The sequence below is a fragment of the Setaria italica genome, chromosome VIII (assembly GCF_000263155.2).
Source record: "Setaria italica strain Yugu1 chromosome VIII, Setaria_italica_v2.0, whole genome shotgun sequence".
NCBI classification, from domain to species: domain Eukaryota; kingdom Viridiplantae; phylum Streptophyta; class Magnoliopsida; order Poales; family Poaceae; genus Setaria; species Setaria italica.
The window spans coordinates 2,613,122-2,629,831 of record NC_028457.1 but is presented as its reverse complement, the minus strand read 5'-3'; the positions used below and the strand labels follow the sequence as shown (position 1 = coordinate 2,629,831).

The following is a 16,710-nucleotide window of genomic DNA, read 5'->3' as shown; positions in this document are numbered from 1 at the left end:
AAAACCGTAATGTCTGACTTTGCACGCAAACCAAGCTAGCAGGTTGACCGAGTACGAAGCATATGCATATGGAGAGAGTCCAGACCTATTCTCTTATTGCATGTGGAAATAGTTTTAGTATAGTCAAAGGAATCGTCTGGTTTCAGTAACGTTGGAGAGATCAGCTCCTCAACAAGTTGGATTTGGTACATATGCATCTCTAACTAGCCAACGAGCACCATCTGCCTATAAATTCAAGCTCATACTACCTCTGCCCACTGCGTCAACGACAAATTAAGGGGAGAGGCGCGTCGTTCTCTCCTGCCTTGAAGGTCCATCTTCCAGGTTAGTGGTTTGATCGCTTTTCATCAGGCCACCCGGGCCCACATAGTAGCTGAAGCTTCAGTCATCATTATGTAGCTGCGCAATCGATGCGTAAGTATCGGATGGATATGCGTGTTTTCTTTTCCGATTTTTTTTTCAAAACATGCAGATGTGAGCATCGGTTATGAATACACGGACAGCTGTCAACGTGCACGTTATACTCGTTCTTACGTATACACAGACCGTTGTCAACGGAAACGTCACCAACCATCACAAGAATAGCGTCTGTTAAATCCTGAAATGAAGGAAAAAGTCTATTTTGCATCCCTCACCTATTCACTTTATCCGCTTAATTCCCTAAGTAAAATTTAGGCTTGATTTAGTTTCTAAACTATTTCAATTGGTCCAATCTACCCCTAATAAGTTTTTTCTTTTTTTTCTTTGTGTATGAGTTGAATTTTAAATTCAAATTTTATGAGTTGATCAAAACATGATGCCTCATGTTAAAAAATTGTACTCTGAGTAGCATACAATAGATCTAGATTCGACTCTCCGAGGGATCGAGTTAAACGTTCAAGAATAAAAAGTTATATAAAATACTATCTCCTCCTTTTGGAGCCAATACCACCGTACCTCCCAGTCATGGCCAACTACATTGGCCACATACTCTGACATTCAACCTTCATTAGACGTGTCGTCCCAGCGATGATGTTGTCATGAGATAGCCAAATAGGCACACGATTGAAATCCGTAGGATCCACATGAAGACAGAATGAGTAATTGATTTTGTTAGTCGAGTTCAAGGTGATCCGACCCTTTGGGCGGTATGGAAGCATCAATATAGATGAAGACGCCATGATTAATTAGTGCGCCGAAGAGATCTATGACCGCCCGCCCTGGAGCAGGTCAAGTTAAGTTCCCACACGGCCACACGATCTACTAGAACCACGCTGTATTAAGAACGCGAAGCTGACGGATCGTCAGCGAGCTTGCCAACATGCGATACGGATCCCACGCGCACGGGCCCACAGCTAGCTAGTTTTCCCTGATACTTATCCTATCCCCGTTCACATCTCTTCCGATATATTCCTTTTCTCCTTCCCTGCTCCGTTGCGTCCCCTCTCGATGAAATCACCATGCCCGTGCGCATCATCCAGCTCGGCTCTAGAGAGCGGCGCGGTGGAGGCTGAGAGGAAAATGGCATGGTTCGTGAAGGGAGAAACTGAGAGGGACCATTTAAAAAAATGAACATAGGGCTGAGAGGGACCATTAGATATAGATGATGGAAAAAGGAATCCGATAGGAAATTTTTGTTTCGGGCTTGTGTGCCAGGTGTCATGGGCTCATGGCAGAAATGTGTTAATCCTTTAAAAAAAGAAATGTGTTACCACTTCAAATCCTTTTCAATTATAGTTCTGTCACGTAATTATTTCTGGTTCTTGTTTTACTGAAGGGCACCGTTATAATTATTTTAGAAAAAGAGGGCACGGTTGCTCGTGACTACAAATGGAATCTGAAGCCAAGAAGCGCGATCTCTTGGAGCAAATGCTGCTTGATAAGAACATAGGGCCTTCAGACCTGCCACTATCACTTCTAAAAGCCATCACAGGTGACTTCTCCGAAGATCACAGAATTGGCGAAGGTGGATTTGCAGTTGTTTACAAGGTACCAGTACTCCCAACATAGCTGACCTCAGTCTTTATCACATTTGAACAAAACGCGCTCATATTCATGATGACAAGGCGATGCTTGTGACTGTAGGGATTACTTGCGAACGGGTTGGTCGCTGTGAAAAAGCTGTCAGCACATACTATGGATGAGAAGTTCTGTGACGAGGTTTTTAATCTGACAAGGGCGAAGCACAAAAACATTGTCCGATTCTTGGGATATTGTTCTGACACACAAGGGAAAGTCTGGGAACACGTTGGGAAGATGGTCATGGCAGACGATCGAGAAAGACTGCTCTGCTTTGAGTTTCTGCCAAATGGGGACCTTCATAAGTATATCAGTGGTATGTTTGTTGCATCTCATTTATGTGAAAACTAAGAAAACCCTGCCATGCCTTTTCACACACTGAGTGCCTGTTTCGAGCTTCTAGAATCATATAAATTGTTCACGATCTTGTATAGACACTCATTCCGTTCATAGCTTCCATTTTACGGATGGGTGAATTCGTACGGACTCCAGGTGTTCCAATTACATGTACCCCCCTTTCCGTAAGAAGTAAAAATAAATAAATATGCTCTCGATCCACTTTGCAGATGCACCCGGAGGACTTGATGGATTGAAGACACGCTATCAAATAATTAAGGGAATTTGCGAGGGTTTGGATTATCTTCACCAGCAAAACATTGTTCATCTAGATCTGAAACCTGCGAATATACTGCTGGACGATGACATGGAGCCTAAGATTGCCGATTTTGGTCTGTCAACGTGCTTTGATGAAAAGCAAACTCGGGATATAAGATCAAAAGTGGTTGGAACACCGTAAGCTAACTATGCATCTTTAATCACAAAATTTTTAGGGCTCAGTTATGAATTATATATATGTTGCTTCTGCTCTCATGTTGCTTAATTACAGACTAGAAAATTTTCCATGCAGGGGTTATATGGCACCAGAATTGGATGGAGGATTAATCACAACCAAATCAGACATATATAATCTCGGTATTATAATTACAGAGATATTGACAGGGAATAGGGAGGATCTTCTGATTGAGAATGTAAGAATAGACGACTATCCGATAAATGTTTAAAAATTGGCGAGCTAATTGCATTAGTACAGGACAACGCACACCTCATCCGGCTCTTAACTCTCGTTTCTTGTTGTTTTTCATGCTGGCAGTATATATATGGAAATGACACGAATATACATGTAGGTTGCACGACTCCATATCGTCCTATATTAAAAGCCATCACGGATATTCAAACACAAAATAGCAAAAAGAAGATTATAGACCTGGGGGCTATCCCCGACCCACCGACATGTTCGCAAGTCACATATGTTTCTTGTGTACTTAATTAGACCCACAACCTCACCCTTCGTGTGATTCCTCCTTACTATCTCACCTCTACATACTTCATTATTGATAGCAATAGTTAGTATTATTCCATCTGACTCTTATTGTCTAAAACTCTACTCTATTTTTTGAGCATTTTAGATTATAAAATAAAAAATACAATTTGAAAATTGTAAATATCATTGAAACCAGTAATTTTCATACGAAGTTTATCTCCATCTATGACCATGTGAGTTTTTTTAAAAAAATTCTGATACAAGATAAAATTCAGATTGCAAATGCAGAAAAGTATTTGTGTTGACTCGTAGTATGATTGGGGCCGGGCACAGATTTCTCCGTGATTGTATGCGCCAGTTGGTAATACGAGCTAAGCTAGTACGGATACTAACATGAGCTTTATGTTAAGTGAGTTAGCAATAATACTTAAATACATCGGAAAATAAAACAGGGCTGGCTCTGCAGTGTAGTCAGCCTGGGCAACCCCAGGCCCCCAAATCCAAGCGCCCCCAAACCATGCTTACAACTAATACTAGGTAGTAACCTTTGTGTTGCTACGGGCATAAAATTAGAACGAAATAACACTTATTTGAAAAAAATGCAAAACATCATGTTAATTTTGGATCACATTTGGACCTTAAAAAATGAACCTATAGTTGGCCAAATTGAAATAGAGCCGAAGCCTTAAAAATTGAGTTGGTCCTATTTTTGCATAACTTTGAGGCTCCAAATCTCTCAAATGCTTGATTTTTGAACCAAACTGTTTTACGAAAACTTGTAGGCCTATGATGAGACTACAACTTTGTTATTGGATGGAGTAGTTTGTTATGCATGAAAAAATGGAATTTTTGCCGGTCGAGCATGGCCGGTTTGGTGTGCATGCATGTTTGACTTAATCGCTTCTGGCCGACGCGCCGTGGCCGATCATCGTCAGACATCGCTGACACGCGGCTGCCATCTTCTGCCGGCAAGCCTCGACGTCGCTGTGACCAAAGCCACGTGCCGACGCGTTCCCAACTCCTCCGCTTCCTCACAGCAACTTCAACCGACCTCTTGAATCTAAGAGCCTATTCGTTTCCGTGGAACTAAACTTATTTGAAGGCTGACCCTCAAATTAAGGGCTAAACTTTAACCTAATGATTAAAGATTAATTCTCAATTAAAGAGCTAAAGTTTAGCTCCTTTTGCTGTTTGGATACATGGGCTAAAGTTTAGCCCATGGGTATAAAAAAAATTCCTTTACCCCTAATTAATGTAGCGAAATAAATGAGTGAGGAGGGTAGGATCACCCTAGACCACTTCAGCACACCTTGGAGGAGCTAAAGGGCTAATGGGGGCTAAAGTTTAGCACTCCACTTTTAACCCTCCTATTTAGCTCTCCAAAAGCTAAAATAGAGGCTAAAATGGAAGGCTAAAGTTTAACTCCATGGAAACAAAAGGACCCTAAATTCCTACTTCATATCCACAATCCAACACCCTACTTCTTTACACACTCCAAACGATCTCTCATATATGCCTCTTACTTCCCACTCACTTATATTTTATTCATACCTTGCCTTTATATAATAGTAAATATTTACGACTGCTATTTATATATGGATGCCTTTATTTACAATTATTGAAAAACTAATTGCATATATAATACACAAACTGAATTTACAAAACTATTGAAAAAAGCGACACCCAAAACTCAACTCCCATTCTGCTCGCTCTCGATCATTTTCTGTTTCTACCCTTTCTGCTGTCTCAGTTCACCACCGCATGTGCCTCTTCGCGCCCCCCCCCCCCCCAACACCGGGGTCAAATACATTGATTAACAGCATTGAACATTGTTTTTCCTTTGATTTGGCAAATTTCATTAGTAACCATTAGTATGTATGCTACTGTTTGATATATTTGTATATATCTCTGTTTTCACCAATGAACATCGTCATTTCTAGACGTATATACTAAGTGTTTAGGGTAGCATTTATCGCGACATGTATGGTTTAATAGGGGCCTCCATTTTGGTTTCGCCCCGGGCCCAGAAAACGCAGTGACGGCACTGAAAACAGATACATAAAAATAATCAAAACTGTTATTGTCGGGCATAATGTTTTCTCCTTATTTTGATCGAATGTGGAAATGCTACTCAAATCTTGCGTTATATATCCACGCGTGTGCACGAAACATTTTTTGGTGCTAGTTCAATACGGGTATTGTTTGCACAAACATTAATAATTTTCCATTAATTTCTTGAATAACCGCTAGTTCATGATTGCCATTTCTTTGTTTTTTTTGCGATTGCCATTTCTTAGGTACTTGAGAGGTGGAGTACTACTATTTTCGATACGCCAGAGGGAGGCACATGGCTGGAAAATCTAAGAGTATGCGTTGACATAGCCACGCAGTGCAGGGATTCTGACATAAAGATGAGACCAACGACACAGGATATACTCGAGGCACTTAACGGGCGCCCACGCACCGCAACAAGCACGCAGCGAACAACGAGCCAGGTACATCTTATCCCTTCCCCTTCCTGTTCTTCCTCCTCCATTCCCTCTTCCCTTTTTCTTTTATTCCTTCTTTTTCTTTACTACTTACCCATCACCTCCCCTGCCGACTGCTTCTAACGCCGGCCGAGTGAAAGGTCCCTAGCTATCGCACAGAGAGAAGGTGCTAATAACAGTGGCATAGCTAAGATTTATCAAAGGGTATGCCACGACAATTTTTTCATATACAATTCGGTTCAATCGAAACATAAATGGTACAACCCATATATAATTCAGCAAACAATTTGATATATTATCAAAAATAATATACCAATTCTTAAAGAGGTGCAGTGTCTCCGTTCCTCTTTACAAGTCAACAATTCTACAAACAAAAAAAATTACATGCACCAATACATTAAGTAATAGAGAAGCACCATGGTGGGAAACTGCCACATACTGTGGAACCAATGCAATCCAATCTAAAGTAATCCATAATAATGTCTTAAATCCAAAGTGGGCTATACAAACGCATGTAATAAAAATCAAAAGCATTTAAGTTAGCCAGGCCTCTGCTTTGTGTACCAAAAGTGCAAAGCTAAGTTTGAGAGGCTAATATGACACTGAAGATTCTAAAGAAAATTGCATAAAGTTCTTACATTGAGGTTTCACAGGTACAAAACTCGCCTTTAGTCCCAGTTGGTAGGAAGCAAATCTCTCGAAAATCCAGATAAAGTAATGGAGACGAAGGGATCTTTAGTCCTGGGAGTGGGAGTCGGGATTAAAGGGGTCGCCATGCAAGGCACAGCCCTCACCCCTTTAGTCCCGGTTGGTAATACAAACCGAGACTAAAGGGTCTGAGGGCTTTAGCCCTTTTTCAGCCACCTGTGGGGACCCTTTAGTCCCGCCTTTAGTCCTTTTAGTCCCGGTTGGTGTTACCACTCGGGACTAAAGTCCTCGAAAGGTGCTTCACGGGTGGCTGATTTTTTCATCCGGACTAAAGGGTCTCCCACGGGTGGCTGATTTTTGACCGGGGGCCTTTAGTCTCGATTGATATTTGACCCGGGACTAAAGTCTCTTTAATCACGGTCCAATTTTATCCAGGATTAAAGAAGGTTGGACAAAAAATTAGTTCTCTGTTGTTTCAGCAATCTGTTCAATCTGGGTTGCTTTCTCTTTTGCAACAGCTGCAGCCAGTTCCCGTTAAATCAGCAATACTAAGTCAATTCCTTAATGAAAATGAATTAGCATAGATAGAGTAGATAATTGCCTTTTCTATCGCCTATCAGCTCTCTCTTTCCTTGCCTATCGGCTGGGCTGCCTGGCACGGGCGCAGCACTGCAGCAAAGCAGGATGGACAGCTGGGTGGCGGCGGACGGGCGGTAGATGGGCGGAGGCGCGGAACCTACGCGAGCAATTGAAACATTGCAGGCCGCGAGGATTGCTACACGTAGGGTTTTTGCCGATTCTTTTTTAACACATATGGGCTGTACTCTTAGGCCCAAACCTGCAGATATACCGTGGCCCAACCAGCATACCCTGTAGCTATGCCGGGCGTTCTAAAAATTCAAACACAAAATGTAACAGATAATACAAAACCAGCTCAGCCGGTCTTAGTACACCTAGCTAGTCCAGGCTCTTTAAATTGGTTCAGACGAGCCTGAAAATTTGATTTCAAAAACAACCCAAATTTAGTCAATAAAAGTAAGATCTATTGGTTACCTTAACCTCATGGGAGTGCAGCTAGTAGATTCGTGTGTCACCTACAATTAAAAAAACACGCTCAACAAGTAGATCGGACTTATGAACCCGAAAGTAACCAAGCACAAGAATATGAGCGTGAAGAACACAAGAACATAAATGAGACAGAAGATTTAGATCCAACTTCAGTCCTACAAAGGGGCCTACGTCTCTACTGAGGATCCCACAAAGTGCCCGGTTGCTTTCAACCATTTCCTCTCTCAATCGACCACAAAGATCAAGATTGAGCTACTTACTATGAAATCCTCGGCAAGGATGGCCAATACAAATAAACTTGCTTGGGCTACTCATACAAGTTGGGTGCTCAACGGTGACACCTATGTTGGATATATAAGCACTTTTAGTTTTAATTTAATCCAGAAATAAATCATGAATATGATGAACATATAGCAGATTAAACTAGACATGTCTACGCAAGATCTAGACAAGTCTATCATTGCAAATAGAAACACATATTCTACCATACTACCCAGTGCTATCAGATTGCAACAGATCATAATAGCTAGTATGGAAGACATAGTTTGAGATAAGAGATCGTACGTTTCTTTCTTGATGAAGATCGGCTCCTGGACAACTACCGGGTATAGCAGGCGACGACGATCAGCAGCCTGACGTTGTTCGCGACGGCGGGTAACGCCCGAGTGACGAAGAGGTAGACGAGCCGTGGTGAAGGAGTCGATGAAGAACTTGACGAAGCGAAGGAAGCGATCGAGCAGTCGCACAGAGCGCTTCCCAAAAACCTTATTCGCCCTCTCCTGGTGCAGGATCGCTGAAGACGACGGTTCCGGAGACCTGCTCTCCCAATCGCCGGTGCACGCCGACAATCGGGATGGAGTAGACTACGGTGGCAGCGCAGCAGCGAGAGGATGCAAAAACGCTAGCTCTATTTTTGGTAGAGGCCGGTAGGTCGCATATATAGGAGAGCCCACGATTCTCACGTCACGATTGTGATCTAAACCGATTAGGATTCCATATATCTCGCTGACTTAAGGACCAAGTAACCAAAAAATAAAACAGCAAAACGAAGCCGTGCCCCCGCAAGGCGAGGGGCTGGATTTCGGCGGACCATTCACGCAGGTACCACGCGCCCGCGCCCTTCGCCCCGCCCGACGAGGCGAGGCATGGCGACCGCGAGTGGAGCTCTCCTTCTCTCCTCACACACATAGCTTGGAGGAGTGGAGACAACTTACATATTTAAGTTGGTCATCCCTCCCCTCCACTAGCAATGTGGGACTAAAGACTATTGCACCACTCCACCTCTTGCCCACATGGACCTTTGAGATTTATTTGGAATTCTAAAATTACTATGGGCTAGACCCATTATTTCAACAACCTAGCTGTCTAGGAGTTCAAAAAATCCAAGAGTAAAAAAACACAAGGTGATGCTTGTCCGATGACTTCAAAGCTCAAAGATGAAAAAGATGCTTATAAGCTTTCTCTCAAGGTCTCTCACAAGATCCACACAAATCTTAGTCAAAGATATGCTCTAAAGTGGAGTCGGAGAGGAAAAGTAAATGATAGAGGAGGCTTTGTCTCAGGTTCGATCAAAATGGCCAAGGGAGCTACGAGGGAGGTGGTGAAATGGTATTTATGCCCGAGCCCTCGCAAACTAGCCATTAAAGGTGGAAACTGGCTGAACCAAGTTGGATGAATTAAGCACATCTCTATGAGGAGCTCAAAGTAGGAAATAAGCAATGTATTTCTACGGCCAAGCCAGGTTCAACCAAAGTCACGTGGCATTTCAAATTTTGACTAAGTTATTAGTTGGTCTGGAGAGACAGTGAAAACCGACTGGGTCGAGTCAAACCATCTAACCCGGTTTTGAACAAACCACACGGCGACCAACTTAGTGCACCACCCAGCTGATCCGGTGTAAACCACCCGGTGCAAACGTGCTGCGAGCCAACTTTGAACTAACCCTAGAGCCTCAATGTAGGTTGAGCCCGCCAGACCGACTAAGCTGAGATTCAATGTGAAAATGGGGTTGGCCTGTGTGGTGTTCGTGCAAGTGTGTTTGTAGGATGTTAGGCCAATTAAATGAATCTTGCTTGAATTCAAGTATTAGAGTAACTACAAACCTATAGCCTTTCCTGTATCGATGATATGTAGCTGTTTATATACATGAGCAATCAATGGCGGATGATCTCTAGAGATGACAGAAATACCTTGGTTCTACTTCTCCAATTTCCCAGTAGCAGTGCGAAATCCTAATTGATTCCATAAGTTCTACTCCGGGTACTCCCTTAAAAATGTTGCAACAATCTTCAAGCACCAGTTGATCCATAGGAGATAAGGACATTATTATATTACTCCATTCGAGGCTTATTTTGTTTTGCTAGGGCAAGTACGTGATCAATAATAACTCTTCTAGTGCATAACTTTTGTTTTATGATACAAAGTTGATATCATTAGATTCGTATTCACAAATATATTTTTATGATTATATTGTCACATTATATAAATGATATACTAATATAGTAATCCTTGGTCGAAACATTAACATATAACAAAATGAAATACACCTTGCAAAGAAAAACATGGAGGGAGTAATTATTTCATTCTCTTTCTAGGTCAAGGAGAATAACACCTTGTATTTTCTGGGTTCTAAATCTGAAGATGTTTTAGTTTTATCATAAGTCAAGGAGAAAAACACCTTGTACTTTGGCCAAGTTAATCGAAAAATATATTATATAAAAAATGCACGATCAAGATACAATTTATGGTGTATCCAAAGAAAGTAGTTTGATGTTGGACATATTTATATAATTTGGTAAAAAATATAGAAGTTTAACTTAAAATAAAACTAAAATGGCTTATAATTTGGAATGGAGATAGTATCACTCAAATGACAGATTAAATGCTATTTATTACAGTATTAGATCTGGTTCCTTACCTCTGCAGTAAGTAGAGCTTCTCCAGTTGCATCGAGTCAGAGGCAGAGCTGCTTGTGTCTTCGGGTCCCTTGGACACACTGAATATTCGCTGCAGCGAGGATGGTGTTGCAGAAAGCAACCATTGGCACCTTTGTCCTCACCCTTGGGGGCTGAGTTGCATATATTACCTACAGAGGAAGTGTATCCAATGGACCCGGAGAGACAAGCAGCTCTGACTCAATGCAATTAGAGAACAACACATGAAAAGAAATAGAAGTGGACTGTCAATCTTTACAATAAACCAAAAACAGAAATGGTTGCAAGAAATTTACACGTGGAGATTGTTGATGGATCAGGTTCTGTCGATGGATATGTCAGCACCATCCCCGCTTGAGAGAATAATAAGAAGACCCGAGAGATCCAGAGTGGAAACTCCTGAGGTGAGCTAACTAGTTCTCCAAACACATTTATAATTCCAGGAAATCCAATACATGTTAAATGGTCGTTGCCTGCAGATATGGTCCCTGGGGTCCACTAAGATTAGCAAGCTGCTGGACGTCTACCCGCTGAAGCTCCGCTTCCCACCATCGGTTCCGGACAAGCACAACGTATGCCCGCTGAGCCTGACCAACAGGACAGATAAGCACGTTGGCGTCTGGATGAGGCAGACCACCACTACTATAGACCCTGGTTGTCAGAATATCTATTCTATCATATAAATTTTGGATTTGAATTGCTAGACCAATAATTGTAACATTTTAATTTGCTAGTACAATAATGTACAATATAATTTCAAGGCTCTACTAATTACAATCCTATGATTTGCGATCTTACAGAAGGACGTCTGATGCCAGTTAGAATTTGCAGTTTTGATGACCTTGACCCACAGACAGACTCCGAAGAGGACTTTGATCCAACATTAAGCTCCAAGAAGGTGGGCGATTATTTGGGGTCTGGCCGCGGATGGTCTTACCCTATAATTATCCTGGAGCCACATTCCACAACGGTTTTGGCTGCGACATTATCGGAGGAGCCACAGAGACAGTCGCCGCAGGACCCAGCCACATTTGAGGTGCTGATGGTAGTCATGAAATCAGCGCCAAACCTCAGAACTTTGAACTCATCCATTGCTGATCATGTGGACATAACCCCCAATTTTTGGTCCATATTGCGTGACTTTGACGGCGAGGTGCACCGCGCCATGCTGAGCGCTGTCGTCTGTGAACCAGGAACCTTCGAGTCAGTAATGACAAGTCAGGTGAGCCAGCTGCCATAATTTGATCGAGGAACACGTGCCATATGCCCATATCATGGGAAGTATATACTGTATTATTGCGCTATCGTAGGTGGAGTGTGGTCGGTTAATTTCCTATGGCTCTTTTACGTGTCAGTTCGAACCAGCAACGTCGGACTTTGGAGAAGTCTTATGCATAGATGTTCATCCCACCGAGAAATTGTAAGTAGACATAAGCCTTTTGTGTGGTCGCTCCTTTTACATTAGTCTACGTAAATCTTTTATTACTTTTTGAAATAGGTTGCTCTACGCGTAAATCTGGTAGTGGATATTCACTTTAATTAATTGCATGCACCACATCATCACAGGATTTTGGTTGGTCATTTGGGTTACTTTGAGCATGTCCGATGTCCAGAAGGGTATGTTTCCATCTGGAACTACGAGACGCAGGTATCAATACTTATTTTACATTTGTATATAGCTAGCATATATACGATTATATAAGATTATTTGAGCTGGTCGAACTGATTAGTCTCTGCTCATTGCTCGGAAGGAAAAAGTGATGGAATTGCAGGTCATAAAACACGACGAGGGCGGACTTTACCAGCCACGCCACTGTCGCGTGGTCAAATTCATCGCTCAAGAGAAATGGTTCGTTACCGGGGACGATCACGGATGGGTCCATGTCTACAGTTACATTACAAAAGGCAAGGTCAAGGAATTCCAGGCTGACGATGGTTCGTCTGTCAAGTTGGCTGTTCACCCAACTAAGCCGTTCCTGCTGACGGCTTCTTATGGTGATGACACCAAAATCAAGCTTTGGGACTGGAGCAAGGACTGGCAGTGCACTAAAACTTATGACACGCACAGCGCCGTGTCCTGTCTCATGTTTAACATAAGGCACCCAGACACATTTGCTAGTGTTTCCGCTGATGAAGAGAATCCGCTTATAAAGGTTGGTTTGTTTCCTTTTCGTTACCCAAATCGTGGTTGTCGGCCCTGGCGATTAGTGTGTGTGTGGTGTATATATAATATCAGAGGTACTATTGAGTTCTTCTTCATTTAGCAGTATATATACATATTTGGTTACACGATCTTTGTTACATGAATATTGCAGATTTGGAATATTCATTATTCTCTACATCCTCAACCCAAATTATTGTCTGACCAGAGAAAAGTTGAGTTCCTTTCCGCTGATATTGATCGGAAGTATTTCATCATTACTTGTGGCTATAATGCAGTAGGTACTAATTCTGCAGAGGTTAGTATAGCATCCATCTCCCAAGTGAAGAATATTGAGCATCAATTACTTGTCATCTGCATCGGACGCTATGACTAATGATCATCTTTTGTTTGCTATTTTCTTTGTTTAATTAGATATGGGATCCACAGAACAGGAAACTAGTTCACACTCTTGTCGTGAGGGGTTGTAAGATGTTTCATGTTGCTTGCCACCCAACGCTTCCAAAATTTGTTACCTTGTTAGACGACCGGTCGTCTCTTTGTTTATGGGATGCCAATACCTACAGGTAATTATATATACTCCGATCCGGCCTGCTTAATTTCACTGTCACCATCTATGACCACAATTGCATAGCGAGGTAACTCACCCGTGGGCAAAGCCAGAATTTGGACATAAAGCGGGGAGGGCAAGTATAGATGCCAGTTACGCATGGATCGCTGCTGGATGAGAGCAGGACACTGGTCAAATTTAGTACTTCCCTCTGTCCCAAATTGTAGTTTGTGTTGAATTTTCTACATAAATAGTTTTTACTAATAATACTAGTACTCATTATGAGCCAAATGTGCTTCTAATATAAGGACCTATCAATTCCTATATGTGACGCCTTTTATACATCTGATTCCAACTATACGTCATTTAAGACAGCAACATGGTCTCCAATGTGACACTTTGGCTTGCAATTGTTGTTGCTTTGTTAGAATATATAATTTAACATAATGAAAATTATATATTATAAAAGTATTTTCCATGATGACCATGGTAACATAAGTCCTATGTAACTTTTCATATCTTGATGGTCATAGTTAAAAAAGTTTGACCAAATATATTCCTAAAGTGACCTACATTTGTATTTATCGGTGGTAGTATTTGTCATTTATGGACAAAATTCGAAGCCCGTAATACCTTATATTTGTGGACGAATGGAGTACTATATGCATATATATGCATGCGCATATATACATATACATATGCACAATTAATAATGTTTTTTTATTTATATAGGCTTGAGAAAATGGTTCACCCGCTGAACTTTCAGATAATTGGGCATATGTTACAGGATGGAGTCATGTTTCTCACTGGTACTGAGAATAATACAAGGTAACATTTTTCTCCCATTAGAATGAATGTAATTATTACAGACATAAAGTACTACCTAAGAGTTCCATCCCAAAAGAATTATTCTAGGTTGGGGGCAATGATCGACATCCTATATATTATTACGGTACTATCTAAAAGATGTATTTATATCTTACTATGGCTATGAGGATCCTATTAGAGCTTCCACGTTAACCCTAACATGAGACAATAGAAATCTGGGAAAACCCTATAAAGTATAAAAGAGGCAAAACATACCACCAATTTGGTTGACTCTAATATTTATTGAAAACATTAACCATTGGATCTATATGATTCTATGTTGCCTAGGTTTGCCACTATGAAAATTAACCCAAAGTATGCCAATATATGTTTCTAAATAACCACCCCTGCCTTCTAAATTATCCATGTTCATGATTATGAAAAGATTGTGCGCTAAATATGTGCTTATAATAAAAACACCTCTACTATTACAGAAAAAACATTAACCCAAAGTGTCTCTCTTTAACATTTTCCCACAGACGTTTCACATAAACGCTAATTTAGGTATCACTCTCAATTATGTGGTGAAGTTTAGAGGTGGCCACACATATACAACGAATATCACTCTCAATTTTAGAAGTCGATCTATATTATCCATGTATTTTCTAAGGTATTGCAAGCCCGTGCAGTGCAACCATATATACTACTTAATATATTAGTTTAACAGTGGACTAGTTCCAAATTAACTGGTCTACAGACTTATTCCAACATTATGTCTTATGTTAATAGGGACATTAATGTGCTCAATGCTCATCAATTATAACTATGTTATAATTCTTATTGCAATTTTGCATTTCTAAACTGCAAACATCTTATATATGTAGGCTTGTGGTCGGATCTGAACCAAAGATTATGACTGTAAGGATTGATGGTGGGAACGAAGATGTTTGAGGTTTACAATGGGCAACATGTACGTGAGAACCATGTCAAAGGAAAGAGGGAGATCTTTGAAACCATCAAAATTTATGTTATGAAGATTCTAGCTATAGCCATTTGGCTTTGTCTGCACAAAGATGCATGTGCCTTTTGGATGTCATTAATGATGTGAGCTTGGTGATACATCTCTTTAATTGGATTTTTCTTGTTCCATGTGTCAACCCTAATGTTTAAGTATACTCTTTGTTTTACAACAATGGTATTCATTTCCTTGAGGGTAGTTATTTAACAATACAAGTTTGTTCTTGTAATCTATATGCATACGAGAAAATGCATTTGCTTAGTGTTGATCACTCAATCGAACAGATGTTATTCGTTTCATTCTCAAAGTATATAAGCTAAGGCTCTCAACTCTTTATTTCGGGCCTTGTTTTCCGGCCTCCGCACCATGGTCAAGTAGCAATCTCTATGGAACTTGTTCCAAAATTGCTCATCAGTCCCTTTTATCTTCACATATAGATAGGGATCATTATCTCTCTCAGCTCTAAGTGCAACCATGGACATGAGCTAGATCACGGAGAACAACCTGAGTTTTCAAGACCCTTTGATCCAGAGGAAAGGTGGCAACTAGCCGTTCTGGAGTTTCAGGACAGATTGCATGTGCTAGGCCTTTGGCAAGCTTGGCTGGTTTGGAGTGATGGGTGGGGCCACTGCTAGAGATGTATGGAGCTTGGGGCTTGCGGCGAGGATGGGGTTTGAACCGTGAGCTCTCTTCAACCTTTCCCTTGCCCTTGTCCTTGTGAACAACGTTGTACTGTTCTTCTTCTTCCTCTTCCACTTCATCTTCTTCATCAATGTCATCATTGTCATATTGTTGAGGGGTTGGATTTGGATCATGTTGAGCTTTGGTCCTCCTTTGCACCTCATGAGCACATGTCTCAGGCTTCTTCCTCATGATCTGAACACACAGAGAGAGAGGCAGGTACGAGGAAAAAGATCATGAACAAATTGAAGAGTATTCAACAAGAAGAGGTTGGGCTGTGAGTTACGAAAATTCCGAAAAAAATGTTTGGAGATTCCGCAAGTTGCGGAAATTCCGTAACACATTTTTTGGAGTTTTTGGAACTCGTAGACCAAACCCTAATATTGCATACCAAACAAATCCATCATGGGAACAAGTTGATATTGTAGATCCGAGGTCTATGCAGTCTAGAGAGGCTTTCTATCTGGAAGGAATCCTTAGAAACGACCTACATTGAGAGATCAGGCAAAGTGAACTTTGGATACCTTTGGGAGGAGGGGAGAATGCCTTCAAGCCTTGCATTCACGTGATTTCCCTTCCTTCATAGTCTTCTCCTTGATGATTTCACGAGATTTGAGTGGAAGAAACCTCAAATCGCCAAAGAAGATGAGAGGGAGGATAGAGGGGAGGGGAGAGAAGTCGGTGGTGGTAAATGAGAGAGGTGAACCGGTAGCTTCTTAGGGGTAAAAGTAAATACCCATACGAAGATTCCGAAAAATAATTTCCGAAGATTCCGCAACTTCCGGAGTTTCCGGAAAAAGTTCCGGAGACTCCGCTCCCCCTAGCTAACAACCAATAGATTTGTGTGGAATTCGATCCGGGATAGATTTAGGGAAATATGGCAGTAATATATATATATATATATATATATATATATATATATATATATATATATATATGAGCAGCATGAGATGTTCTATCACTTGAGATCAGCCAACAATCAACCAATGAGAACAATGATCCATGAAAGAACCAAGAACTCCAAATATTTTCAAAG

The 16,710-nt window shown here is 41.2% G+C and overlaps 1 protein-coding gene across 3 annotated transcripts; it reads left to right on the top strand.

The window, feature by feature from the left end:
- Nucleotides 1-212: 212 nt before the first annotated feature.
- On the top strand, nucleotides 213-15,295 carry LOC111258277 (probable serine/threonine-protein kinase pats1). Of its 3 annotated transcripts, none has more exons than XM_022829391.1 (16): nucleotides 213-324; nucleotides 1,779-1,968; nucleotides 2,065-2,314; nucleotides 2,565-2,790; nucleotides 2,906-3,026; nucleotides 5,617-5,814; nucleotides 10,778-10,861; nucleotides 10,937-11,111; nucleotides 11,258-11,679; nucleotides 11,813-11,877; nucleotides 12,024-12,105; nucleotides 12,209-12,610; nucleotides 12,773-12,916; nucleotides 13,033-13,184; nucleotides 13,901-13,996; nucleotides 14,860-15,295. In XM_022829391.1, the coding sequence occupies exons 2-16, from the start codon at nucleotides 1,810-1,812 to the stop codon at nucleotides 14,924-14,926; spliced, it is 2,643 nt and encodes an 880-aa protein (XP_022685126.1). In that variant the 5' UTR covers nucleotides 213-324; nucleotides 1,779-1,809; the 3' UTR covers nucleotides 14,927-15,295. The 3 variants fall into 3 exon arrangements, with proteins under 3 accessions (XP_022685126.1, XP_022685124.1, XP_022685125.1); XM_022829389.1 differs by having other exon boundaries at nucleotides 11,768-11,877; XM_022829390.1 differs by having other exon boundaries at nucleotides 232-324; nucleotides 1,757-1,968; nucleotides 11,768-11,877.
- Nucleotides 15,296-16,710: the final 1,415 nt, after the last annotated feature.

Excerpts from the sequence above, each read along its gene's own strand:
- LOC111258277 (XM_022829389.1), top strand. The coding sequence starts at position 1,810 with ATGGAATCTGAAGCCAAGAAGCGCGATCTCTTGGAGCAAATGCTGCTT. Across the intron at positions 12,106-12,208 it reads TCTGGAACTACGAGACGCAG|GAAAAAGTGATGGAATTGCA; the intron begins GTATCAATACTT and ends ATTGCTCGGAAG. Across the intron at positions 13,185-13,900 it reads TGGGATGCCAATACCTACAG|GCTTGAGAAAATGGTTCACC; the intron begins GTAATTATATAT and ends TTATTTATATAG.